Here is a 24,915-nt window from a genome sequence, read left to right on the forward strand (position 1 = left end):
TGTAGCAATTTGTATTAGAACAATTTGCAAGCAAGAATGCAGGTATATTCTATAAACTAGTAAAAGAACTTTTCCCCTAATACACCCCCATCGGCTAAATACTTGTCAACTCTAATTTTAATATTGTTTTCAAGTTCATCAGTATCAACCTGACGAAACACTCTGAAATTATCATCAGTGTGCTTCTTCCATTGAGGCATACATGAATCTCCTCCATCTTCAGTATCTGTATATCTCTGTCTAGGACATCTACATCTACACCCGGCACCAAACTTCCTTGGTTTATCTGGAAACAACCAGTGCTTGTCTTTCTTGTTTCCTTGGTATGTATCGCTAGGGACATATTCCAACTGGTTCTTTGGTGAGTTTCTCGGACAATGAATAAAGTTGGAATGACGATACCCTATGTCTCGGAAATAGTGTATTTCTTTCAAATCTAGCATCATACCAATGGCCAATGAATGAATCGGTGCATCTCCCCATCTTTCCTTATAGAATCCACCTGTGGAATCTAAATATTTGAATAGTTTCTGATACACTTCTGAAGTGAAAATATCAGGCCTAGCAATTTCAAAATTCGACCAGAAATGGCAAAGATTGTAGTCCTCCCTGTCCATTCTATCTTCATGAAGGGCCGGGAGTTGGGTAGCTTTTGAGAATAGCTTGTGAATGAGTGTGGGGTTAAATTTCTTGACATCTTCATCTTTCTTGTCCTTAATTGCTAAGAACTTGTCAAGCACAACATTTTCTTCTATTTCTTTGAGAATATGTGGTCTGATGAATATCCCATCATATTCATCCTGGTTTGCTCCCGTGGTCCATTTCGAATCATGGATGAATAACCGCCAAGCGTTCTTAACCTGTATGTTTTGCTCTTTAATAAACGATTTTATTTCTCGAAATAAACCAGGAACAGTATAATACAATTCATTAAGCATAACATTAAATCCATACTTCTTCCCACGTTTCTCCATTTCGATGAATGGATCATAGGTTAAATCACAGTAAAATTCCACATTTGGCTCAACTCGCCAATACCATTCTCGATTCTTGATTAGATCATGTTGGTAGAACTGTCCCGAGTAGAATCGACACATTTTATGGTATGATTCCATATTACCGTAGAGAATTCCTCGATCTCCTTGCTTGGTAATGTACTCTTTGATTTCATCACGATCAACATCTTTAGGGAAATCCCATACTTCTGGTTCAATAACTCCAAACTCAACTTCAGATTTAGTGTGTTTCCTGACAGCTTGCTTAAACTCAGTAGTGAACTGTTCATCATTTAGAAACACCCAAGGATAGTTATACCACTGGTTGAAGTGTCGTTCCATGGATTGCATGGATGTGATTACATCTTTGATCTCGGAATTTCTCGCTAGCATGACTAATGCAGCATTGGCTCGTGGTTGATCTGTATTAGGAACTGTGCATCCATATTGAAACGGTTCGTCGACTCTGGAAGATATATCTTGTTGACTAATCTTTCCTGATTCTATATGGGGTTCTTCTTTCAACTGGAACTTGGTCCAGAATGGATCAGGATTATAAAATAAATAATTTGGATTCATATATCGTATAATACACGTTGTTAAAAGTACAATCACAAGCCAAAGATTTATTGACACAGATTTATAAATAGGTACCTTAAACTGGCTCATTTTTAATAGTACACGCATAAGAGGACGTGATCGGGCAGTGCCTGTAGGAAATGTTCTTTTATTCATGTCGTCTTCTTCTTCGCTGTCTATTTCATTTGATTGTAGTGTGTAATCCAGAGGACTAAGAAAAGGAGTCAACTTAATTTCTTCATTGGTGTTCATTTTTCTTTTTCGTATTAATTTGGCTCATGCGCCTTTCCTTATTCCCCTAAACCTGCTGCAAGTTTGGTGCCCTGAGAGTTTGTTTCACCTCGGTATTGGTTAATCCCGTGTAACCTTTTTTTTTCCTTTCCCTAGATAGTTCTGGTAAAAACATTGCTTTGTCTTGGATTCAGCACTGGTTATATTAATTTTACCAGATCTAATCTAAACAATGGGCACCCATTATTTTTTAAGCAAATCTTCCCACACTCTCACACATACACACGCACGCACATGGGTAGTGCCGCCTTAATTAATTTACCGTTTCACTTGCTATATTCGTTTATTTTTACTAATAATACAAAACAATTACAAAATTACTATTCCTTCTTTACAATGGCATTCCTCAACAACATTAAATCCTCATTTAGTTCTTCCGTCTTCAACCCCTGCGGCCCCATAAACTGTTTATTCGAACCTCGAGTTTGAGGCTTGTTTGGAACTTTATCCACTAATATGAGAGATGCACCCCCGTCTTCATTCTGCATAATAAGATTATTCAACGTATCGTAATCCTTATCACTGAGGTTTGACTCGTACCCACTACTTATTCCACCATGACCGTTGCTTGTTGCTCCATTGATAGCACCAGCTCCGTTTTTACGAATAGGTACGGCAGATGTGCTTGCACTCGCTATACTAGACGACATTTCGTCATTGGAGGAATATCGTGTGGCATATAATCGTCTTCTTTTGCCGGCAGAAGTATAGCCGTTGTATCCATTGGCAGTTGAAGATGCATTCCCACCATCCGACAAGTCGTCGGCCTCGCCCGTGGTGAACCGTGTGGAAATCTCTCGTTTTCTTAATGATCGTCTATCACTGACAGTAAACCCAGCATCACCTAATGCTGTAGCTTTGGAAATTGAATTTGAGTCGTTCCACAGGTTCCCGTTGACTAAATTCAACAACATCTTGTCTTCTTTAAGTTGTTTGATCTGAACTTCTAGCTTGTCGTACAACTTCTCTTTGATTAGTTTGATCATTTTGTCATGGTTCTCCTTAGCCCGGGCTAAATCTTCGTTGTATTCTGTTTCTATTCGTTTCACCTGATACTCCTCCCATAATCGAAGTTTGGTCAATTCGTAATCACGTACTTCTTCCAACTCAATACGTCGATTCATGAATTCATCATTGGTGCCCTGCTGTAATGTCGCGAGTTTGGTCTGAAGTTCATGCAACAGGTTTCTATAAAATATATCCCGATCGTTTCTGAACGTGAGTTCAAGTTTGTTCAAACGGGATGAGATTTGTTGTCTCTTTTTGTCTCGTTTCGTCAATGCTTGGAGAAAATGTTAGTACGTTATTCAAGCCTTTTGTTATTGATCAAACAAGATATAGATACATACAATCTGACATAAGTGTGTTTCGTTTAGGGTCTTCCATGTTATATCCATACAAATAGCTATCTCTTTCTACTATTACTGGTAAATGTTTCTGGATTGTTGTAAAGCTAAGTCTTCTAGTTTTTACTCCGGACGAGAAAACCGGAACTTTTGAAACTTTGGGAAAGCCACACGGTAGAAATAAACATCCGGGTAACCCACAAACAAGAAACTGATGAGTGTTGTTTATATGCAGGAGGGGATGTGATTGTTGGTCCGACGCGGGATCAAGCACCCGGTGGCCGAGTTTGGATTTTTTTCCTGTTAGTCAGTTTCTCCACTATTTATATAGTTGTGAAATACTACACCGTTGTCGTAAATTCCTATAGATATATAGCTAGAGAGACATGACTGTACCCACTCCATACGATACAGTCAAGGATTTGCCTTTTGCCGATCATAAATTTGAAAATACCCCCCAGTTCACAACACCAATCCAATTTGCTTTAACTAAAGATCCACTGCATAAAGTCACATTGTTCCCTATACATGATCATCACCAATTACCACCAAACTTGATCCAAGTGATTGAAAACGAGTTTAACTTCATTGTAGATGAAGGACTAACTTATCCGCATCATAATCCGTTACATGGTGAGGAATTCACCAAATATTGGTTCTTGCATTTCGTGGCTGTTCTTCTTGATGGTGACACCTTTTCTAGTGTGGACGAATTGAAACAGGGCGATTATTCAGTTGATCAATGGGAAAAGGTTTTCCTTGGAAACTTCTACATTAAACCAAATTATATCGGTCGTTGCTCTCACGTATGTAATGCTGGATTCGTCGTGAATCACAACAAGAGAGGATTAGGCTTGGGTAAAGAATTGGGGAAGAAGTATTTGGAAATTGCACCTAAGTTAGGATACGTTTATTCCGTGTTTAATTTAGTATTTGAAACAAACGCGGCCAGTCTAAAGATTTGGGATTCTTTGGGATTTGAAAGAATTGGTTATGTAAAGCATGTTGCTGTGTTGAAAGGTCATGACAAATTAGTTGGTGCTTATATGTTTGGTAAGGATTTGCAGTGATCTTTTGCTATATTCCTTGGCACTCTGCAGCATTAGTGGCTAAAACTTATACCAAGAAAGGATTTATACAGGAAGCTCATGTGGTAGCATTGGCATTCAGTTTGATAGTTTAGACATTATACATAGATTTAGCATGTTTGCTTTGCTAATACAACGAGAAGATACGATTAATATTAGACTACTCTAGCTATTTACATAACGACAATAAGTGTTTCAAAATTAATAGTGCTCCTCGCGAGCCACTTCAGGAACATCATTATCCGATTCAATATCGAAAAGTCTTTCGTCGAGTACATCCGGATCTCGCTGACCAGTGTGTTTTAAACCGACTGCTTCATCATGAAATGTGTGTTTATTCAAACTAGAATCATCTTGAAATTCTTTATTATGATTACCAAATAATGTAGCTTCTTCCTCACCATCTGGTACCTTAACATAATTTCTTCTTCCTGGAATACAACCTAGAGTTATTCTTTCAAATACCACTTGATCGAAAAACGTCTTGACTCTGGCCAACGAAAATGTGCCACTTTTGACAACACAGCTAACGATTATATCAGAACCAATCTCATCTGTACCTGCTTCATCCAAACTTATTTCCCCTAAACTTTCAAATCCGCCATTTCTGCGAATACCACGATCATAATTAAACCAAAAAAGCACACCAAGGAAAATGGCAAATACAACAAACGAAACCAAGCACAGTTTATATTCAATGATTTCATGAGACACTTTCCTGGACATGGCACCGCAGTCAGTTTATCCAATTGCTCTGCTTTGACGGTCATGCTCTAATTAATTTCATTAGATCTCAATAATTCAAATTCTATCTATGTCGTGGACAAAGACTTTTACACCTTTTGTAAATCTAGCTGCCATAGCTTTGATAACTTTGGCGTAATCTTCTTTCTAGCCAATACAAGCACGCACAAGAATATATTCATACATTTGGCAAATTTTGTCAATGTTTATAGTTACAACGAACGGTATACACATTCATCATAGTACCTTCATATACAGTAAGCTCTGTTATTGGTTTATTCCGTTGCATTTGTGACCTACCACAATACTTACGAACTACAAAGCTCACATGGTAGCACACCCTAATGTCTCTCGCGACATATAATTTCTCATCTGGCGACATTTATTAAAGTGACAAAGAAAAAAAAATTTTTTTTTGATAATTCAAAACAAATCAGTTGTTTACATTCCTAGATATACCCTAACAGTATACAGTGTACACACTTGCAGCCAAAACCTAAAAACCTGTCATATCATACATACATTCATCATGCCTGAATTCGATGATGTATTACAGACTCCGCAGTATCGAACCACCGGTGATTCTACGTCATCTCCACTAGCAGAATTTAACCCTAGTGTATCTATCTTAGACAGATATACCGTGTTGCTTAAGGACGGGGAAACCACCGCTACGATATATCCTATTCATTCACCAAACGAGTTACCCCCTGGCCTTCTTGCATTTTTGTGTGATGAGTTTAATATGGAAATCGAACGTGGTGATACCTTGCCCTTTTTCGACACATTACACATTGAACAATTTCAACAGTACTGGTTCGGGTCATTTGCTGCCGTTATGGTGTTGGGGGATTCTCCAAGTTTAGACGGACCGCCACGACAATGGGAAAAGGAATGTTTGGGAACGTTCTCCATCAAGCCAAATTATCCAGGTAGATGTTCACACATTTGTAGTGCCCAGTTCTTGGTTAATGCTGGTATCAGAGGCAAAGGGATTGGTAGAACCTTGACTGATTGTTTCTTACAGTGGGCGCCAAGGTTGGGGTACAGTTACTGTATGTTTAATTTAGTATTTGAAACCAATGTGGCCGCACGTAAACTTTGGGAATCATTAAACTTTAAAAGAATCGGAAGAATTAAGAGCGCTGGGGTGTTGAAAGGACACGAACATCCCGTCGATGCTGTGATTTATGGTCGTGACTTGGTGAGTGCCACTGATCCAACTGTTGGTGCTTACCGGTTTGACAAGATCAAGTTTTACTTGGAAACAGGACGATACCCTGCCATGGCCGATCGACTGGAAAAGTCAAGATTGCGTAGTTCGGCTTCCCATTACAATTTAGAAGATGGGAAATTAATGCTCAAGGGAAGAGAAGTTGTGGGTGATCCTGTACGTCAATTACAAATATGTACTGACTTACACATGCAGAACCATGGTGGGATTAACAAGACCACTTCGCTAGTCACGGAAAAGTACCATTGGGTGAGAATCAAAGATACAGTTGCTACCGCAATCAAGAACTGCCCTGAATGTCGTGACCCAACTCGTGAAATAGCAATGGTTAAACGAGGAATACCGAAGAAGATGTCTACGGGACAACCATCGGCCACAGTCACTCGTCATCGTATCAACAAGGTGTACTCTAACCAATCTCGAAACTTGATGAGATCACGAGCAGCTCAAGATGAAGTGGAAGCCATGGTTGCCGCAGCACAATTACACAACCTCCCCTCGAATCGTCATGATGACTTATTAAGTCATGAGTTGGCTGGGTTGGATGATAATTTGATTGCCGTTGTTGAAGAAGCACAACGGAATCAACAACAACGAATGCAAAAGGAAAGACAACAGCAACATCAGCATCTGGACCAACAGCAGAATAGACATGTGCAGACATATGCGGAAGTTGCTGCTGCTGCAGTCGCCAATGATGCCGATTATCAAGAGTACGATTACCATGAATACAGTAAGCGAAATAACGAGGATGATATACCGGTTGATCCACAAGTAAGTTCCTATGACCATGGCAATGGTGACGAAATTGAAATTGCTAGAGCATTAATACAAGCTAATGAAGACGAGCATGAACGACAAAGTAATCGAAAATCCTCGCGACACGAAGAAGAATCAGAAGCAAATATGTTTATAAAAGATGATAATTAATAAACGTTAAATTTTTTGCAACTAAATATATATATAATAAAGCTAATAGCTGACTAAGTTACCAATTTGTAATCAACATGATTTCCCCCGAAAGTAATTGACCAACCAATAAACATCATCAAAACTACCAGCTTTTATTTAAAAATCAAACTATGAACAGATGTCTCTTAAAATTCAACACCAATAACCATGGCTAAGATAGCCATTCTGATAAACAAACCATGTCTCATTTGTCTAAAGTATGCAGCTCTTTGATCGAAATCAACTTCTTCTCTAATCTCGTTAGTTCTTGGCAATGGATGCATGATGCACATGTGTTGCTTGGCATCGCTCAAGATCTTGTTGTCGACGATATAAGTGTCCTTCAATCTCAAGTATTGTTCTCTGTCTTCGAATCTTTCTTCTTGGACTCTGGTACAGTACAATACATCAGACTTGGCAATGATTTCCTTGGTCAACACTTCAGATTCGAGTTTCAACATCTTGTTTTCAATCAAGAAGTTTCTAATATCTTCTGGGATAGCCAATTCCTTAGGAGAGACTAATTGGACTCTGACATTGTAATGACGTAACAAGTGACATAAGGAGTGGACTGGTCTACCGTACTTCAAGTCACCCATGAAGGTAACAGTGATACCATTGACAGTACCCAATTCTTCTCTGATGGTGAACAAGTCTAATAATGCTTGAGTTGGGTGTTCTCTGGAACCATTACCGGCATTGATTATTGGAACTGGAGAGTATTTGGCAGCAATGTCAGCAGAGTCACTAGATGGATGTCTCAACACAATAGCATCGGAGTAACAAGCTAAAGTTCTGATGGTATCTTGTAAAGTTTCACCCTTCTTGACGGAACTGGAGATAGAATCAACAGAAACAACTCTACCACCTAATCTTTGCATAGCAGCGTCAAAGGAAGTGGAAGTTCTAGTGGATGGTTCGTAGAACATAGTAGCAAGAACTCTTCCTTGTAAGAGATCCAAGACACCTTGTCTTTCAACAGCAAGTCTCATTTCTTGGGCAACAGCAAACAAAGCATGCAAGTCAGATCTGGTGATGTCCTTAACAGACAAGAGTGAGTTTCTCAAGAAAGTGTTGTTGTTCTTTCTAATGTAGTCACTCAAAGCAGCGATTTCACCTAAGGAACCAGCAACTGGTTGGGAAACCAATTCGGCACCCAATCTTTCAAACTCTGGTTGTGGAGTTGGAGTTTCTCTGAGCAAGGAAGGACGACGGATGTCGGATGTGAAGGAAGCCAATCTTGACTTTTGACCAAGAGTTGGCGATTGTGGAATGCTAGCTGAAGTAATTGAAGCAAATCTATTACGTGGAATAACTTCATTCTTACCAATGGTACTATCAACCAAAACCTTACCGTCCAACACAGAAGTTTCACCGTGCAAGTTAACTCTTTCAATAGCACCTCTTAATCTCAACTTGTTAATAAACTCTGGGTAGGAAGCGTCTTCAATTACAGCAAATCTGTCTAAATCAATTTCAACTTGGGCCTCTTGCTTTGGAATCTTAAAGATTTGACATGGTTCATCATGGAACTTGGAAATGATATCAGCAATGGTCAACTTACCATCTTTAACAGCAGACAATAACAATGGAATGGTTTCGGCAATACCAACACCGGCAGTAGCAGCCTTACCAGTAGCCTTGGCAACCAAGTATGGCAAGACACCAATAGTGAAACAGTCAATGTCAGCCAAGTTTTCCCACAAGTATTCTTGATCCTTCTTGGTTGGCAAGAATGCATAGTCCAATTCGTCTCTAGACAAGAACAAAGCAAGAACAGCAACATCACAAGTAACCAGTAATCCCTTGTTCTTGACCATCTTGATCAATTCCAAGTCTTCTTGAGATAAGACACCAGTAACATGGACACTTCTGTTATGTAAGGAAGCCAACAATAACACACTGGCTAAGTCAGTAGTCTTGGCATCAGTGACAATTGGCTTGGTAGTTGGCCAGTTGGCAAAGTGGGCAGTGATGGCAGAAATGTGAGAGTTGGACAAGTCTTGGAATGGCAAGTATAATCCACCAGCTAATTCAGCAGCATCGGCAACAGATTGAGCATTGTTGTCAGTAGCAGCAATAGAAACTGAGTAGTCGGTGTAAGCACCAGAACCAGCACTGTCAATAGCATCAACAAGACTGGTGAAGTCAGTAACGGTGGCACCTTCTTGAGTGTGAGGCAAGAATGAGTTGAAAGTGAAACCAGCAGCCAAGGCCTTCTTGGTGGTAGTGCTAAATTCATCAAAGGAAGTGGTGAAGGAAGTAATGTCGACTAAACCTGGTAAGATAGCAGTACCGTGAGAAGTTTGAGCATCACGGTTAGAAACTTCTAATGGAATCTTTCTGGCCATGGCTTCAACCAACAATTTAGCACACTTGACGTTAGTGACCAATGGGACAGCATAATCAACAGCCATACGACGAGATTCATAACCCTTGGACATGTAAGAAGCTGGACGACGGAATCTGTTGGATGATGGTAAATTGACATACAAATCAATCAAGTTGTTGGCCAAATGTTGAGTCAAGGAGTATTCAGACTTTTGGTCTTCTTCCTTACCTAAAACTTCCAAGTAGTGGACAGGAATGTTGTGTTCCTTGAGGAAATCAGCAGTACCAGCAGTAGCAAAAATCTTGAAACCCAATTCGTGCAATTTAGCAATGGATGGTAATAATTCTTGCTTTTCCTTGTAAGAACCAATGGAGAACAAGATGTTCTTCTTTGGCAATTTGAACCCAGTGGAGATCAAAGACTTCAAGTAAGCTTCATACTTGTTTCTACCAAAAGTAGCAACTTCACCAGTAGAGGCCATTTCAACCCCCAAGACAGGATCAGCACCGGCTAATCTTGAGAAGGAGAATTGTGGAACCTTGACAGCACAGTAATCTTCAGGCAACTTTTCACCAGGGTATGGAGTCACTGGCATATCCATGATAGCCTTGGTGGCCATTTCAATCAAATCAGTACCAACAACCTTGGAGATGAATGGGAAAGATCTGGAAGCTCTGACATTACATTCAATAACCTTGATTTCGTTATCTTTGGCAATGAATTGAATGTTGTAAGGACCAGTGATGTCCAAAGCTTTACCGATCTTGGCAGTGGCTTCAACAATTCTTCTGACAGTTTCAGGGTCTAAATCTTGTGGTGGGACAATCAAAGTAGCATCACCAGAGTGAACACCAGCGTTTTCAACGTGTTCAGAAACAACATGCATGATCATCTTACCATCCTTGGCAACAGCATCCATTTCAATTTCCTTGGCGTTTTCAATATACTTGGTGATAACAACTGGGTAATCTGGAGAAACGTCAACAGCTTGACCCAAGTAAGAAGCCAAATCATCCTTGGAGTAGACAGTGTTCATAGCAGCACCAGACAAGACATAGGAAGGACGGACCAACACTGGGTAAGACACTTTTTCAGCAAATTCTTCAGCTTCTTCAATAGAAGTCAATTCCTTCCAAGCTGGTTGATCAACACCGATTTTATCCAACATTCTGGAGAACTTGTATCTGTTTTCAGCAGAATCGATCATTTCTGGGGAGGTACCCAAGATCTTAACGTTTTGACGGTGCAATGGCAAAGCAATGTTGTTTGAAGTTTGACCACCCATAGAGATGATAACACCGGCACTTTGTTCCAAGTCGTAGATATCCAAGACTCTTTCCAAGTTGATAGTTTCAAAGTATAATCTGTCAGCTTCATCATAATCAGTAGACACAGTTTCTGGGTTGTAGTTGATCATAATAGTTTTGGTACCGTTTTCACGTAAAGTTCTGATAGCTCTGACGGCACACCAATCGAATTCAACTGAAGAACCAATTCTGTAAACACCAGAACCCAAGACAATAACCCCGTGTTCGTCAAAGACCACATCAGAACTGTCAGCATTGTAAGTGACGTACAAGTAGTTAGTGAAGGCAGGGAATTCGGCAGCAACAGTATCAATTTGTTTGACGAATGGGATGATGCCGTTATCCTTTCTCAATCTACGGATGGCCATTTCGTTAGAGTCCAAGAACTTGGCAATTTGACGATCTTCAAACCCTAATTGCTTAGCTTGTCTCAAGATTGGCAATGGCAACTTTTCCTTTTGGCCAAATGAAGCAATCAATTCACCAAACTTGATTAAACCGTCTAACTTGTTCAAAAACCACTTGTCGATGTTGGTCAACTTCCAGACCTTGTCAACTGAGTAACCGTCACTCAAGGCATTAGCAATAGCAAACAAACGTTGGTCAGATGGGGTTTGTAATTCTTGATCAATATCAATCGACATTAAAGCAGCAGTCTTGTTGAAACCCAAGTTTTGGTAGTCGACAGATCTAATAGCCTTTTGGATAGCTTCTTCAAATGTTCTACCAATAGACATGACTTCACCAACGGACTTCATGGAGGAGGAAAGCAAAGCAGAAACTCTGGTGAACTTCTTCAAATCCCAACGAGGAATCTTGACAACAACGTAATCTAAGGATGGCTCGAAACAAGAACAGGTGGACTTGGTGACAGAGTTCTTGATCTCGTTCAATGGGATGTTCAAACCCAACTTGGCAGCAGTGTAAGCTAATGGATAACCAGTGGCCTTGGAAGCTAAAGCAGAAGATCTGGACAATCTAGCATTGACTTCAATAATACAGTATTCCTTGGAGAATGGGTTCAAGGCATATTGAATGTTACATTCACCAACAACACCCAAGTGTCTGATAACATTGACAGCAGTGGTTCTCAACATATTGTAATCTTCATCACTCAAGGTTTGGGAAGGAGCAACAACAATAGAGTCACCAGTGTGGATACCCAAAGGATCAAAGTTTTCCATGTTACAAACAGTAATACAGTTGTCAAAGGCATCACGGACAACTTCATATTCAACTTCCTTCCAACCCTTCATGGATCTTTCGACTAAAACTTGTGGAGAAGTGGCAAATGCCTTGTTACACAAACTGACCAATTCTTCTTCGTTGTCAGCAAAACCAGAACCTAACCCACCAAGAGCATAAGCAGCTCTGACAATCAATGGATAACCAATATTGTTGGCGGCTTGGATAGCTTCTTGGACATTGTTGACGGCTTCGGACTTGGCACACTTTTCATTAATTTCAGCCATGGCATTGGCGAACAATTCTCTGTCTTCAGTAGTGATAATAGTGTCGATTGGAGTACCCAAGACCTTGACACCAAGGCCTTCAAATTCATCCTTCAATGCAATACCAACACTCAAAGCAGTTTGACCACCGAAGGTACAGTAGATACCATCTGGACGTTCGTGTTGGATAACCTTTCTAACGAATTCTGGGGTAACTGGTAAAAAGTAAACCTTGTCAGCTAAACCCTTGGAGGTTTGAATAGTGGCAATATTAGGGTTGATTAAAACAGTGTAGATACCTTCTTCCTTCAATGCCTTAATGGCTTGAGAACCAGAGTAATCGAATTCACCAGCTTGACCAATGGATAACCCACCGGAACCCAAAACCAAAACCTTCTTGACATCAACCTTTGGATGAGCAGCTCTGTTTTCAGCAAGAACACCACCTGGGAAGGCAACTTGTTTGTAGACACCGGTCTTGTTGTAATCGATAACAGAGTCAATGAAAACATCAAACAAGAATTCGGTATCTCTTGGACCTGGGGTAGATTCTGGATGGAATTGGACGGAGAAGAATGGCTTGGTTTCATGGTAGACACCTTCGTTGGAACCATCATTGGCATTGACAAATAATTCCTTCCAGCCTGGAGTTAAAGTGGCAGTATCAACAGCATAACCATGGTTTTGAGAAGTGATGTAACAACGGCCAGAAATAGTGGAAGTACATGGGATATTGTGACCACGGTTACCGAATTTCAACTTGATAGTAGAAGCACCGGAAGCTCTGGCCATCAATTGATGACCCAAACAGATACCAAACACTGGGGTCTTGGCTTCAGCCAAAACCTTGGATAATCTTTCAACGGTATCATGCATAACAGCTGGATCACCAGGACCATTGGAAATGAATAACCCATCATATTCTTCCTTGGTGAAATCATAGTCCCATGGAACAACTAATAACTCAACGCCTCTTCTAACAAAACATCTAATTTGGTTGTACTTCATACCAACGTCAACAGCGACAATTCTGATTGGCTTGCCGTTCTTACCCAACTTAGCACCGTCTTTTGGAGTGTACAACACTGGCTTGGAAGTAGACACCTTAGCAACCAAGTTCTTCACATTTGGATCATCGTATTCAGGAACTTCAAAGAATTGCTTCCAGTCGTGTTGGTTACAGTCGGCCAAGATTTGTTGGGACTTCAAGTCAGGCTTCAGCAAACACAATCTACCTAAAGTGGAACCCTTTTCTCTCAATCTCTTGGTGACAGCTCTGGTATCAACACCGTAGATAGCAGGAATACCTTCTCTCTTCAACCATTGACCCAAACTGGACTTGGCCAAGTAGTGGGAGTATTCTTCAGTGTAGTGGGCAACAACCAAACCGGCAATGTGGATTCTGTTGCTTTCAAAGTATTTAGGTAAGCTTGGTTCGTAATCATCGTCCATTAACTTCAAGTCTGGGACACCGTAATTACCAACCAAAGGGTAAGTGATCACCAAGATTTGGCCCTCGTAGGAAGGATCGGTGATACTTTCAGGGTAACCAACCATACCGGTTTGGAAAACGACTTCACCGGCGGTGGCAACTTCAGCACCGAAGGAGTAACCTTGGATGGCGAACCCGTCGTGGGTTTCCAATGTCATTAAACGGTCACCGGTTGATTCCATTGGTGGAGAAATTGGGGCAGATACAATTTGAACCATGTTTGCAACAAAAATAAAGGGGGTATTGATTTAAATTGGGGGAGGATTTAAAGTAGTACCTTTTATAAATAAGCTAATGGATGAGTTAGTAACAGGGTTCAACAGCAAATGCTAGCACTGGTCTGTATATGTTGGGAAAGTGTCTGGTAAGTTCTTGAGATTCCCACTGGTGACATTTTTTTTTTCAGGCATCGCGGAAAAAAAAAAAGGATCATCGCGCTTAACCCAAAACCTCGATTTCCTTAATAGGATAGAAAATGTCAGAAGTGTCGGACAATCCAAGGGCAAATGCTCATCTCATCTCAGCAAGTAGTTGGGTGGCAATACAACTCGATATTCATTACATTACAATTATCTCTTTCTCTCAACAATTAGCAGTTCCAGTTTTTCAGACTTTAAATTTCAGATCAGAACGTGATGGTGCGTGGCACCAGCACCGGGTCTGGCTCTGATTCCGGTCAGAACATACCTTCTCTTGTGTAGTCAACTGAAGCTTGTGGTTGCAATTATACACGGGAATTGATAATTGTTGAGAAAGAGAGAGGAGAAGGAGAAGAAGAGAGAAAGAAAGAAAGAAAAAGGGAAAATAAAAGAAAATAAAATAATGATAAATAATGTATGGTGAAAAAGTTACGTACTTTCCAACTCTATTTATACCTGGTTAAGCCGTAGTAGTTTTGAGAGATGAGTCTTTAAAAAAAAATCTTTGTCCAATTCCGAGATCGCCTCCCCCTCGAGAAAAAAATTTTTCACTCACGTCACTGGACGTGCATACATAGTTAAGACAAACTTTGTATGTAACGGCACTTTTCAAAACCACCCTCGTAAATGTTAGTTTCGAGGGCACCAACTGGACAAAAAATTTTGAATTTGCCGCGATAGTTTAAAAGTTTTTCTTGAAAAATAGAATAGGCGTAATATTGTGTAACTAGCTGGATTGCTGGACAATTGAACGAGATGAGCTGCAAAAGAAACCAAACAATGCCATCACAAAGAAATACGTTTACGTCAATGCCCTAGCATATGCCAGTAGATACTTAACCGCGCTTAAAAATTTAGGGTTTTTGTTTAATGCTGGCCCCTACATAGTCAAATTAGTTTTTGCAAATTGAATTTTCTGTTCGACAACTTTTCACAGTAATGTAGGTATATCTCACGTCTCTTGTTTTGAATGTCGCAATACCTAAATAATAAGCATTTCATCGCCATTTCATCGCCACTCCCATCTGTTTATCTTTCAGCTGTGCTATTTCTGCCAAGACAGTTTTGAAGTATTTTCGAAAAAATATTGCTAAAATTGCAACCAACTAAAAATTAAATTGCAATATTTATTTGCCACCGGCAGAACTATCTGCCCATCTTGCTTTCTACTACGAATAGACTGTATAGATACAGCTGAAGATATTAACAATAAACAAAATTAATTCTATCTATAACTCTATAACTCTATAAATTAAAGTAATGCAATAGCCATTAACGAAATCAAAGAAACACCCACAGTTTCCGCACCGTTAGTAGTCTTGGTTTCAGCAGAAGTAGATTCGGTCTTGGATGAAGTTTGCTCCTTGGAACTACTTTGGGCAGTGGTGGTACTGCTGCTTTGTTCAGTCTTGGAAGCAGAAGCAGCAGAGGTAGTAGTAATGCTTGATTCACTCTTTGGTTGTTCGGTGGAGGAGGAAGCAATAGTAGATTGTTCACTTTGAGCAGCAGCAGCAGCAGTGGTTTGTTTGATATCGGACTTGGATGCAGACTTGGAAACAGACTGGGTAGGGGCAATTTCAGCGACATTTGCATCAGTAGCAATGGAGTTTTGGATGTAGGTAAGAATAACAGTGCCACCACTGGTGTAAGCAGTAGCCCATCTGCCACCAGCATTGCTATCAGAGCCAGCATTAGCATCAGTGTAAATGCCAGTGGCAGCAGCAGAGAAATAGCCGTTGCCCGAGTCATCACCAGAATCTTCACCAGCAAAAGTGGCTTCATCAGTAGCAGCTGGATAATCTTGGTCTCCATTAGCGCCAGTTGGGATGTCACCGGCAGAGGCTTGAGCAGCTTGATTACAATAAAACTTTCTCAAACTGGCAGGGTCAAGTTGGCCACCAAACTCTCTGCTAGCTTCGGCACTAATATGTTGACAGTTCTGGGCACAGTCACTTAATTGATCGTAGAAAGTATCGTCGAGACCACAAACACAAGCAAGAACAGTTGGATCGTCATCGTCAGAATCATTAGGATAACATGTGTCGACAGTGTTTTGCATCTCAATACAACTTCCACTGCACGCGTCTTCTCTCTTCATCATATTCTTAAGAGCATTGTATTTAGAGACATTGGATGCAGAAGCCAAGGCAACAGAAGCAGCCAAAACAGAAAGGAATTTCATAGTAAAGCTATTCGATGATCTATAAATCTGAGAAGCTGAAAATTCGGAGGCTTTTCTACAAATTTATATTGGAAACACGGGCTATTTTTAGTGTCAACAAAAATTCATGATCTCGGAATAACTACTGTTCTCGGATCCAAAACAAAAAAAAAAAGAAATTTTTTTACGATCGATCGTGGTGGGACTTGTGCCGCTTCGGTTGGGGGAAAAATATGCCAATTTATGCACAAGCGAGATGGCAACAACATTGTCTTGATAGGGGGTTATATAAAAGCATTAATCTTGACAAGGCTTAGTGTTTAATAATCCACACATCCCCTTTTTTTAATCATGAAAACAGGGTATATATATTAATCACTAACTAAATATACATTGGATTAAAGTAAAGCAACTGCAAGTAATGAAATCAAAGAAATACCCAAAGTTTGAGCGCCATTCTTAGTTTTAGTTTCAGTAGAAGTAGACTCAGTACTGGTGGAATTGTGACCCTTGGAAGCAGTTTCAGTAACAGTGACTCCCTTTCCAGTGGTAGTTTCGGAATGATCGTGGTCCAGGGAACTAGCAGAACCACTTGAAGTAGTAGCACTCTTTTCGCCCTTAGAGGATGAAGAAGACTTGTTTTCATCTGTAACAGTAGTAGTGGTTTGGGCACCCTTTGAACCAGAGTTGGAGGATGAACTGCTTGTTCCAGAACTCTTTGCACTAGATTCGGTGGCTGTAGTGGTTTCCTTTTCGTCAGATTTAGTCTTGGATGATTCACCATTGCTAGTTCCAGAAGCAGTCTTGCCACTTCCAGTAGAAGAAGAACTACCATTGGAACCCTTTCCACTAGAAGAAGCACTAGAACTAGCACTAGAGCTAGAGCTAGACTCACTCGAGGAAGCACCAGCAGCTGTTTCAGTTGAGGGGGCACTACTGGAAGCACCATTGGCACCTGATTCAGTAGAGGCACCACTACCATTGGCATTAGAAGAAGCAGTAGCAGCAGCATTTGCAGTTTCAGTTGCTGCATTCAGTTCAGTGTTGGCAACAACAACAGTTTCAGTAGCAGCAGCTGCACCAGTGGTAGCAGCAGCAGCAGCAGCAGACAGAGCATCAGCTGCGGACAGAGCACCAGCACTAGCTGCAGCTTGTCCAACTTGCATACAGTACAACTTCCTCAAAGTTGCAGGATCAACATCATTAGTTTGCAGTCCACAATTTTTGGCACAATCACTCAACTTCTGGTAGAAGGCATCATCAAGATTACAGATGCATTGAAGAACACTTTGAGTCCCCACGTTAGAATCGTTAGCTTGACATTGATTCATCTGGTTTTGAGCATCAACACAACTTCCAGTACAGGCATCTTCTCTTTGTACTAGTTTCAAGAGGGCCTTGTGTTGGGAAAGATCGGTTGCTGAAGCTAAGGCAATAGAAGCTGCCAAAATTGGTAATAATTTCATTGTGAAGAGCGTTAATAGAAAAAAAAATTTCTCCTACATTAAACCAACATGGGGATTTTGATGCATATTTATACCACCCACGAGACTTAGTCTGACTTAGTTCAGGTCAACAACTCCAGAAACCAATTGTTTCTAGAAACTTTTTCGCGATCTTACGGCGCGAGGAAATATTTTTGTCAAGGGTTCCGGATTATGCATAAGCGAGCAGGACAACAATGGGGTCAGTGTCATGTTATGCACAGGGGCTATGTATTTGATTCACAACCGTGTAGCACGCCATCGAAAAAGAATGATGATTTGAAATTGTCTGCTACTTTTGGATGCCTCCTTGGCGTGTCAAAGGTATTGTACAGACAACTGCAAAATCGCAACCAATGAAATAAAAAAATTAACCCTTTTAGACCCTCCAACACATGCTAATTTATATTGTTTTATAGCCTCCAACTAACGTGGCCGACTGAAACTTTACATGACCAGAAACTTACGATTCTTGCCAAGATTAGTCGTATTTTCAAACCTACAATAGGAGTGTATATAGTTAGTTGCGGGTAAAAAGTATAAATCCAATGCTTTATTATCAGATGCATATCAACTGCCCCATTTCGGAACAAATACAATCAAAACAAGGTAAATAACACGTATATTACATTTTAGGGCAATTTGTAAATAGTTTACAAGCCGCCAAAAAACAAAAACAACACTAAACTAAAAGCACCTGATTGAAGCAGAATAAAGAGAAATCAGGTTATCTATTCGGCTTTGTGGGTTAATAATACAATTAAAGTAATGCAACTGCCAACAAAGAAATTAAAGAAACACCTAAAGGTTGGGCACCATTTTTAGTTTCAGATTCAGAACCAGAAGTTTCTGTGGCAGAGGATTTATTTGAACTAGATTCGGATTTGGAAGTAGGTTGTGTAGCACCGGTTTGTCCAGTTTTAGAAGAGGTAGAGGAATCACCGGTTTGTTCACTCTTTGAAACAAAATTGGAGGCTGATGCCTTAGAAGTGGTATCAGAAGTACTGGTTGATTCACTCTTGGCAACAGCACCGGAGGCGGTTTCCTCGGAAGTGGTCTTAGTGATATCTGCTTCGGTTGAAGTTGGAACAGACCTGACTGAAGTTTTAGTAGTACCTTCGATGGTAATTTCATCGTCAGCAATTCCGGTTGAATCACCCGAATCTTCTCCAATATCATCTCCAGTTTCAACTGCAAAATTTCCATCAACAGAAGCATCGCCATCAGGGTCCAGGCCAAAGTCACCAGTTTCAAGAGGGAGATCAACCCCCAATGCAGGACCATCGCCTCCCCTATAACCAGATGGAATGGTTCCATCAGCAATAAGTGAAGAAATTTGAGCAGCTGCATTACAGAACATATTTTTCAAAGATGCAGCATCAGTTTTACCACCATATTGGGCATTGGCATCATCATTAGCATTACAATTTTCAAGACAATCACTAAATTGTTTGAAAAAAGTATCTCCAAGACCACAAATGCAGTCAAGAACTTTCTGAGTTTCAAAGTTAGAATTGCCTGGCTGACATTTGTTAACTGTGTTCTGGATATCAACGCAGCTTCCACTACATGCATCTTCTCTTTTCATTAAATTCATAAGAACATGGTATCTGGAATCATTGGAAGCTGAAACTAAGACAACAGAAGTTGCTAAAATTGTAAGTAATCTCATAACAAACAAGTTTGATGTTCTATAAATCTGGTAAATTAGACATCTGGGGGCTTTTTCTCTATATATTTAAATATTGTCACTTTATCTATTTTTAGAGCAGGAAAATTACTTGCGATAATTGTCAGTCGCAGCAAAAAAATTTTCGCAAATCATTCTTCGGCCGTTTCCATCGGAGATACGAATTTTGGCGAATGGGTATAAACGAGGCGCGACAGCAACGGTTAAATGTTGGGTATTGTTCTCTTGAGGGGTATTGTCTACGCATTATATTGAACCTACTAGTATGATATTGTCATGGTTTCTCCTTTTTTGTATAATACTTTCTTCCTCTTCAAGTAGTTGCTCCCTCCCCACACACACCCTAATGTGTCATTGTTGGTTTTGTGCAACCGTTTTTCGTCAACGTGCAGATAAAATTATTTATGAAAGCAAAACAAAAAAAAATATTAGATCATTCGATAGAGGTTATAAATCTTCCACCATTTGGCTTAGCTAGATATATTTACCTAACTCCTATTTCCGAAGACCGTCTGCCTTGTAGTGTGATCCCGAGTACCTGATTTGGAAGTTTGCAAAAAAAAGGCTTAGATGTAAGTATTGCTTTAATTTCGCAGTCAAAAAAAAAGACGACTCAACAGAAGAAACAAAGAGAACTTCAATATTTAGTTAAGGTGATACCGCCTGAGTTAATATGAAACAAATGAATACTGTTAACAAACTAATTATCTCCGAAAATATCTCCTAGAGTAATTTTATTCAGTATGTGTGTGAAAGTTCTCTCTTGACACACATGATGACGACACAAAAACAAATAAAGAAAGTCGTCAAAAATTATAAGCAATTCAATTAAATGAGTCTATTTGACCATACTATACCAGCTCTTTAAAACAATCCAACTAATGCCGCTCCCAACAATTTAATCATCGAAGTGTCGAAAAGTTGAGCTCCATTTGTTGTAGCTTCCGTTGAAGCAGCAGAAGAACCAGAATTGGATTCTGTCTTTGAAACACCGCCAGCACGGAAAGACGTTCTTGCAGGATTGGAATTAGCGTCTGCTGCATCGCAATAAAATTTCTTCAAGTTTTTTGGTTTGAGATCCTCATCACTAGTATTTCCAACCATATCAGGGCACTTTTTAACACAAGTGCTAAATTCATCAAAAAATTTGTCACCAAGGTGACAAATACAATTATACAAACCTCTCATATCGTGTTCTGAATCAGAATCGGAAAAGGACTCGTGATCAGAATCATTATCAGAATCAAAATCTGCTTTTTTAGACCGGCAACTTCCTAATCCTTTTACAACATCTTCACAATCTGGAGAGCAGGCTTTTGCTGTTTGCAATAATTTCATAAAATTATCTTCAGAATGGGATGCTGAAGCTAAGGCAATGAACGATGTCAAAATTATTGGAGCGAATTTCATGATAAAATAACTGATTTGAATAATGCAAAGTTTTGAATATGTATGAATATATCTTTACATGACATTTACCTTCATATTTATATTCTTGGTTTCTTCGTTTCTTTTTTGAATATCTTGAACCTTCATAACTAACTTACGGAATTAAGTTAGTCTTTTGTAGGGTGCCGCCAGTTTCCAGAGTTAAATTGGCCATAAAACACTATTTAAGGTTTGTGCCCCTGATTATATGCTCTGCTGGTAAATTGATTGCTATGAACTGTGAATGAACCAGTTAAAATGGCTGTAAAAACATTTTCATTCAATACACAAAGTTAAAAGAAGAAAAAGAAAAGAAAACTTAGTACACATACATATGTAAGTTTAGAATTCATGACAACCGGGTTTAAATATATTCTAAAACTTGCAACAAAAATGATTTCATTACAATGTTAGATTTTACATATTATAAAACATTAATTAAAGTAGCGCAATTCCCAACAAATAAATTAATGAAACTCCAAGAACTTGAGAAACATTCTTTTTAGTTTCTATGGAAGCAGTAGCAGAACTGGAATGTTTCGGTAAAGTGCTAGAGTCCGAAGAAACATCTTTCTTTACAGGATTAAAAGAAGCAGAAGAAGAATTAGAACTATTTGTGGTGCCTGCTGCCTCACAATGAAAATGTTTTACATTTTCAGGTTCTTTATCTTCTTCGGTAAGCTCCTTAAAAACATGCGGGCACACTTTAGTACAATAACTGAAATTAACAAAAAACTGGTCATCAAATTGACAAACGCACTTATAATATTCTTTCAATCTCGGGTGGAAATTTGGGTAGTTACCACAACTTGAAATGTAATCACCACCGCAATTAGCTGCTATATAAGTAATCATCCAATGACAGACTGGGCTGTCGCATCTGTTATACTCGAATGCTTTCCTAAACTCATTATAGTCTTTAAAATCTGAATCTAAAGCTAAAGCAATAAAAGAATATAAAAAAACTGGAAGAAATATCATAATTAAGTAAAGGGTAATCTCGGGTCATGAAAATATAAGAATGCTTCTTTAGCTACATTTTTATATACTCGTAATTGAAACAGCTTATTTTAGTATAATTCGTTCCTGGTCTGACAAACTCGTAAGCTTCCCAATGAGGATATAGAAATGGATAGGACGCGATAGTTCCACGTCCCCTGTTTAATAGTCAGTTTTTATTTTTTTTTGGATCGTGTTTTCATTCCTGGATAGGCAAAAAAATTGGTTAAGGTATGAACTTGCTGATGTATGCTCAACGGGTAAAATAGTTCTGAAAGACACGGACAGTACATGGTATATATTTTTCAAACTAGTGGAAATAACTATTTTTTTTTTTGCAATCCCCAAGATAAAATCTATTTGCACTATACAATTTAAAAAATTTGTATAGGTGTGCACAGTATTTGTAGTTTTCAATATGCATTAGATTATTATCTAAGCCCCGGTCCAATGATTTACGAACATTGACAAAGCTTTATTCTTTTGGCAGAGTTTTAACCCAGCATCTTCAAGAAGTTCACGGTTCTTTTTTGTTTATAAATCCCACACACAATCGTGAATAGATGAACCCCTAGTATCCGATTCTGAATGGTCATGAGATAAATGAAATATCACATATAGATTATTATACATACACTCTAATACTTGTAACAAAAAGATTTTATTAAAATATTAGCTTATCAAAACAGACTGATTTACATACTATAAAACCAATTGAAGTACCAATCAAAGCAACGCAATTGCCAACAAAGAAATTAATGAAACACCGAAAACCCCAGTACCATTCTCTTTAGTTTCTGTTGAATCGGAAGTGGAGTTGGATTGTTCCTCTGAAGTATCAGTAGCTGAGGCAGTTGTTGACTTCAAACCATCTAAAGATGAAGAGGTTTTTGCAAGTTCGGAAGTGGCAGTTGCTCCTTCACAATAAAATTGTTTCATTTTTTTAGCATCTTTTTCATCGTCATCAATAATTTCAGAAAAGATTGGACAGTTTTTAGCACACTTGCTGTATTTATCAAAGAAATCATCATCTTGTTCACATAAGCATTTATACATTTTTTTCATCCCTTTGTCAGTAGTATCTTGTAAATCAGAACTTGTAGTGGAACTTTCACCTTCTTCCCCTTTAGGCAAACAACCCGCTAATTCAACTGCAACACCATAACAATCAAAATCGCACTTAGTTAACCCATTAAGAAATTCTTGATAATTAAAGTCGGTAACTGAATCGTCAGTTGAAGTCGAATTGGCAGCTGAAGTCAAAGCAGCAAAAGAAACCAAAAGTACAGGAAGAAATCTCATAATGAAGTGGTAGTCAAGGATAATCTAAAGCAATGAAATATAAACATGGCTCGTTATCTACATATTTATACACTCGTAATTGAAACAGCTTATTTAAGTATAATTCGTTCCTGGTCTGACAAACTCGTATAGCAACAAGCTTCCCAATGAGGATATAGAAATGGATAGGACGCGATATTTTTGCATCACTTGTTTAATAAAGTCTATTTTTTTGGATTATGGTTGCCTTCCTGATTAGGCAAAAAAATTAGATTGAGATTTATACCAATGATGTATGCTCAACGGGTAAAAATGATTAAGAAAAACCACCAACATCACATGATACTATCTTGGATGACAATAATTTCTTAAAAGGGGAATTAGATAAAAATAGGTTTTAAAGACTAGTGGCGATCTAAGAGTATTAGAACAATATAGACGAAGGGGACTAAAACGCAATAACGGGAACTAAAGTAAGGAACAATAGATATATTTAGATACTAAGATTTTACGAACATTGCAACCAAATTGAAATGTAGTTGGGTTATAGTTACCTGATACCTGTACGGTTAAACCCTAACAGATGTTGAGGATAAATACTGTATTCTTATTGTAATTAGATAGAGTAATAAGTTGGTTATTGCTACCAAGTTGAAATATATTACCATGCCTGTCAAGTACTTACTTATTATAATGAACTTGCTTATATATAATATAAAAACAATCCTATAATAATATAATTCCCAATAAAGATATCAATGAAACATGCATAACTGTAGCAAAGTTCTGCATAGTAGTTATATTTTCTAGTTGAGTTTCAGATTCGGTTTGCATCATGGAACTGGAATGTTTGCTTGCAGTGGTTATTACCTTTGAATTAATATTTTTCAGTGAGCTAGTTAGTTTCAGTGAACTATTTAGTTCTAATGAACTAGTAGGTTCCAATGAACTAGTAGGTTCCAATGAACTAGTAGGCTCCAGTGAGCTAGTCGGTTCCAATGAACTAGTTTGATGATCGTTTGAGTACATTTCGGAACTAGTTTGGTCACTTCGTAAAACAGCATCTTCACCATCATCATCAGCTTTCAGAGTAATAGGATCTGACGAATGCCGATTAACTATATCACAATAGTAGTTTTTCAAGTCCTGAGGATCATCAAATTGAACTCCTAGTATATTGTTATATTCCTCACAATTGTGAAGACAATCGTTGTATTGAGAAAAGAAATTGTCATCTAGATTACACACACATTCGACAACAGCTCGACCATCAATATTAGGATAGTCTGGAAAACACGTTCCTAATACATTTGCTGTATCTTTACAACTTCCTTCACATGAATTTCTTTTTAGTATTTCGAAAGTATGGCCCTGAACCATCTTTACTGGTGCTAGAACCACTGTATACACCAAAATTGTAGTAGTCCAGATCATAACAAGGAGCAGTGTATAAACTATAACTTTTGAAAATTGGATCTTTTATTTGTAGTGATCTGCATTTGTAAATAGATGAAGGAAGAGAACTTTTCTTTAAATATAAACAAACCTGAGTATATCATTATAAAACAGATATCAATAGAAGGTAATGTTGGTCTCGATTAGGAATCTTCCCTACCTCTTTTGGTAGTCTGATCCAACTATCC

General features: G+C 38.8%; 13 protein-coding genes across 13 annotated transcripts; 3 read left to right on the top strand and 10 right to left on the bottom strand. All coding sequences in view use genetic code 12, as the record gives it.

The window, feature by feature from the left end:
• Positions 1 to 56: 56 nt before the first annotated feature.
• Positions 57 to 1,574, bottom strand: SPAPADRAFT_134440 (glycosyltransferase family 15 protein; the record flags this gene model as incomplete). Its single annotated transcript, XM_007373527.1, has 1 exon — positions 57 to 1,574. One exon carries the CDS (start codon positions 1,572 to 1,574, stop codon positions 57 to 59), a length of 1,518 nt encoding a protein of 505 aa, XP_007373589.1.
• A 556-nt stretch (positions 1,575 to 2,130) lies between these two features.
• On the bottom strand, positions 2,131 to 3,329 carry SPAPADRAFT_148353 (uncharacterized protein; the record flags this gene model as incomplete). The annotated part of the gene is made up of 2 exons (XM_007373528.1): positions 2,131 to 3,147; positions 3,215 to 3,329. The coding sequence occupies 2 exons, from the start codon at positions 3,249 to 3,251 to the stop codon at positions 2,186 to 2,188; spliced, it is 999 nt and encodes a 332-aa protein (XP_007373590.1).
• Positions 3,330 to 3,540: 211 nt separating this feature from the next.
• Positions 3,541 to 5,231, bottom strand: SPAPADRAFT_65199 (uncharacterized protein; the record flags this gene model as incomplete). The annotated part of the gene is made up of 1 exon (XM_007373529.1): positions 3,541 to 5,231. One exon carries the CDS (start codon positions 5,023 to 5,025, stop codon positions 4,501 to 4,503), a length of 525 nt encoding a protein of 174 aa, XP_007373591.1.
• On the top strand, positions 3,555 to 4,778 carry SPAPADRAFT_59421 (uncharacterized protein; the record flags this gene model as incomplete). The annotated part of the gene is made up of 1 exon (XM_007373530.1): positions 3,555 to 4,778. The coding sequence occupies one exon, from the start codon at positions 3,598 to 3,600 to the stop codon at positions 4,279 to 4,281; it is 684 nt and encodes a 227-aa protein (XP_007373592.1).
• A 341-nt stretch (positions 5,232 to 5,572) lies between the features above and the next one.
• On the top strand, positions 5,573 to 7,207 carry SPT10 (Spt10p; the record flags this gene model as incomplete). Its single annotated transcript, XM_007373531.1, has 1 exon — positions 5,573 to 7,207. The coding sequence occupies one exon, from the start codon at positions 5,573 to 5,575 to the stop codon at positions 7,205 to 7,207; it is 1,635 nt and encodes a 544-aa protein (XP_007373593.1).
• A 167-nt stretch (positions 7,208 to 7,374) lies between these two features.
• URA2 (bifunctional carbamoylphosphate synthetase/aspartate transcarbamylase) lies at positions 7,375 to 14,028 on the bottom strand (the record flags this gene model as incomplete). The annotated part of the gene is made up of 1 exon (XM_007373532.1): positions 7,375 to 14,028. The coding sequence occupies one exon, from the start codon at positions 14,026 to 14,028 to the stop codon at positions 7,375 to 7,377; it is 6,654 nt and encodes a 2,217-aa protein (XP_007373594.1).
• Positions 14,029 to 14,127: 99 nt separating this feature from the next.
• Positions 14,128 to 14,631, top strand: SPAPADRAFT_59423 (uncharacterized protein; the record flags this gene model as incomplete). Its single annotated transcript, XM_007373533.1, has 1 exon — positions 14,128 to 14,631. One exon carries the CDS (start codon positions 14,286 to 14,288, stop codon positions 14,478 to 14,480), a length of 195 nt encoding a protein of 64 aa, XP_007373595.1.
• A 787-nt stretch (positions 14,632 to 15,418) lies between these two features.
• On the bottom strand, positions 15,419 to 16,522 carry SPAPADRAFT_59424 (uncharacterized protein; the record flags this gene model as incomplete). Its single annotated transcript, XM_007373534.1, has 1 exon — positions 15,419 to 16,522. The coding sequence occupies one exon, from the start codon at positions 16,409 to 16,411 to the stop codon at positions 15,482 to 15,484; it is 930 nt and encodes a 309-aa protein (XP_007373596.1).
• A 266-nt stretch (positions 16,523 to 16,788) lies between these two features.
• SPAPADRAFT_65203 (uncharacterized protein) lies at positions 16,789 to 17,922 on the bottom strand (the record flags this gene model as incomplete). The annotated part of the gene is made up of 1 exon (XM_007373535.1): positions 16,789 to 17,922. One exon carries the CDS (start codon positions 17,854 to 17,856, stop codon positions 16,789 to 16,791), a length of 1,068 nt encoding a protein of 355 aa, XP_007373597.1.
• A 554-nt stretch (positions 17,923 to 18,476) lies between these two features.
• SPAPADRAFT_59426 (uncharacterized protein) lies at positions 18,477 to 19,569 on the bottom strand (the record flags this gene model as incomplete). The annotated part of the gene is made up of 1 exon (XM_007373536.1): positions 18,477 to 19,569. One exon carries the CDS (start codon positions 19,544 to 19,546, stop codon positions 18,635 to 18,637), a length of 912 nt encoding a protein of 303 aa, XP_007373598.1.
• Positions 19,570 to 20,428: 859 nt separating this feature from the next.
• SPAPADRAFT_49099 (uncharacterized protein) lies at positions 20,429 to 20,974 on the bottom strand (the record flags this gene model as incomplete). The annotated part of the gene is made up of 1 exon (XM_007373537.1): positions 20,429 to 20,974. The coding sequence occupies one exon, from the start codon at positions 20,972 to 20,974 to the stop codon at positions 20,429 to 20,431; it is 546 nt and encodes a 181-aa protein (XP_007373599.1).
• Positions 20,975 to 22,598: 1,624 nt separating this feature from the next.
• Positions 22,599 to 23,713, bottom strand: SPAPADRAFT_65205 (uncharacterized protein; the record flags this gene model as incomplete). The annotated part of the gene is made up of 1 exon (XM_007373538.1): positions 22,599 to 23,713. One exon carries the CDS (start codon positions 23,291 to 23,293, stop codon positions 22,718 to 22,720), a length of 576 nt encoding a protein of 191 aa, XP_007373600.1.
• Positions 23,714 to 23,998: 285 nt separating this feature from the next.
• Positions 23,999 to 24,652, bottom strand: SPAPADRAFT_49101 (uncharacterized protein; the record flags this gene model as incomplete). The annotated part of the gene is made up of 1 exon (XM_007373539.1): positions 23,999 to 24,652. One exon carries the CDS (start codon positions 24,650 to 24,652, stop codon positions 23,999 to 24,001), a length of 654 nt encoding a protein of 217 aa, XP_007373601.1.
• Between the last annotated feature and the right edge of the window lie 263 nt (positions 24,653 to 24,915).

This window comes from Spathaspora passalidarum (assembly GCF_000223485.1).
Source record: "Spathaspora passalidarum NRRL Y-27907 unplaced genomic scaffold SPAPAscaffold_2, whole genome shotgun sequence".
Classification (NCBI taxonomy): domain Eukaryota; kingdom Fungi; phylum Ascomycota; class Pichiomycetes; order Serinales; family Debaryomycetaceae; genus Spathaspora; species Spathaspora passalidarum.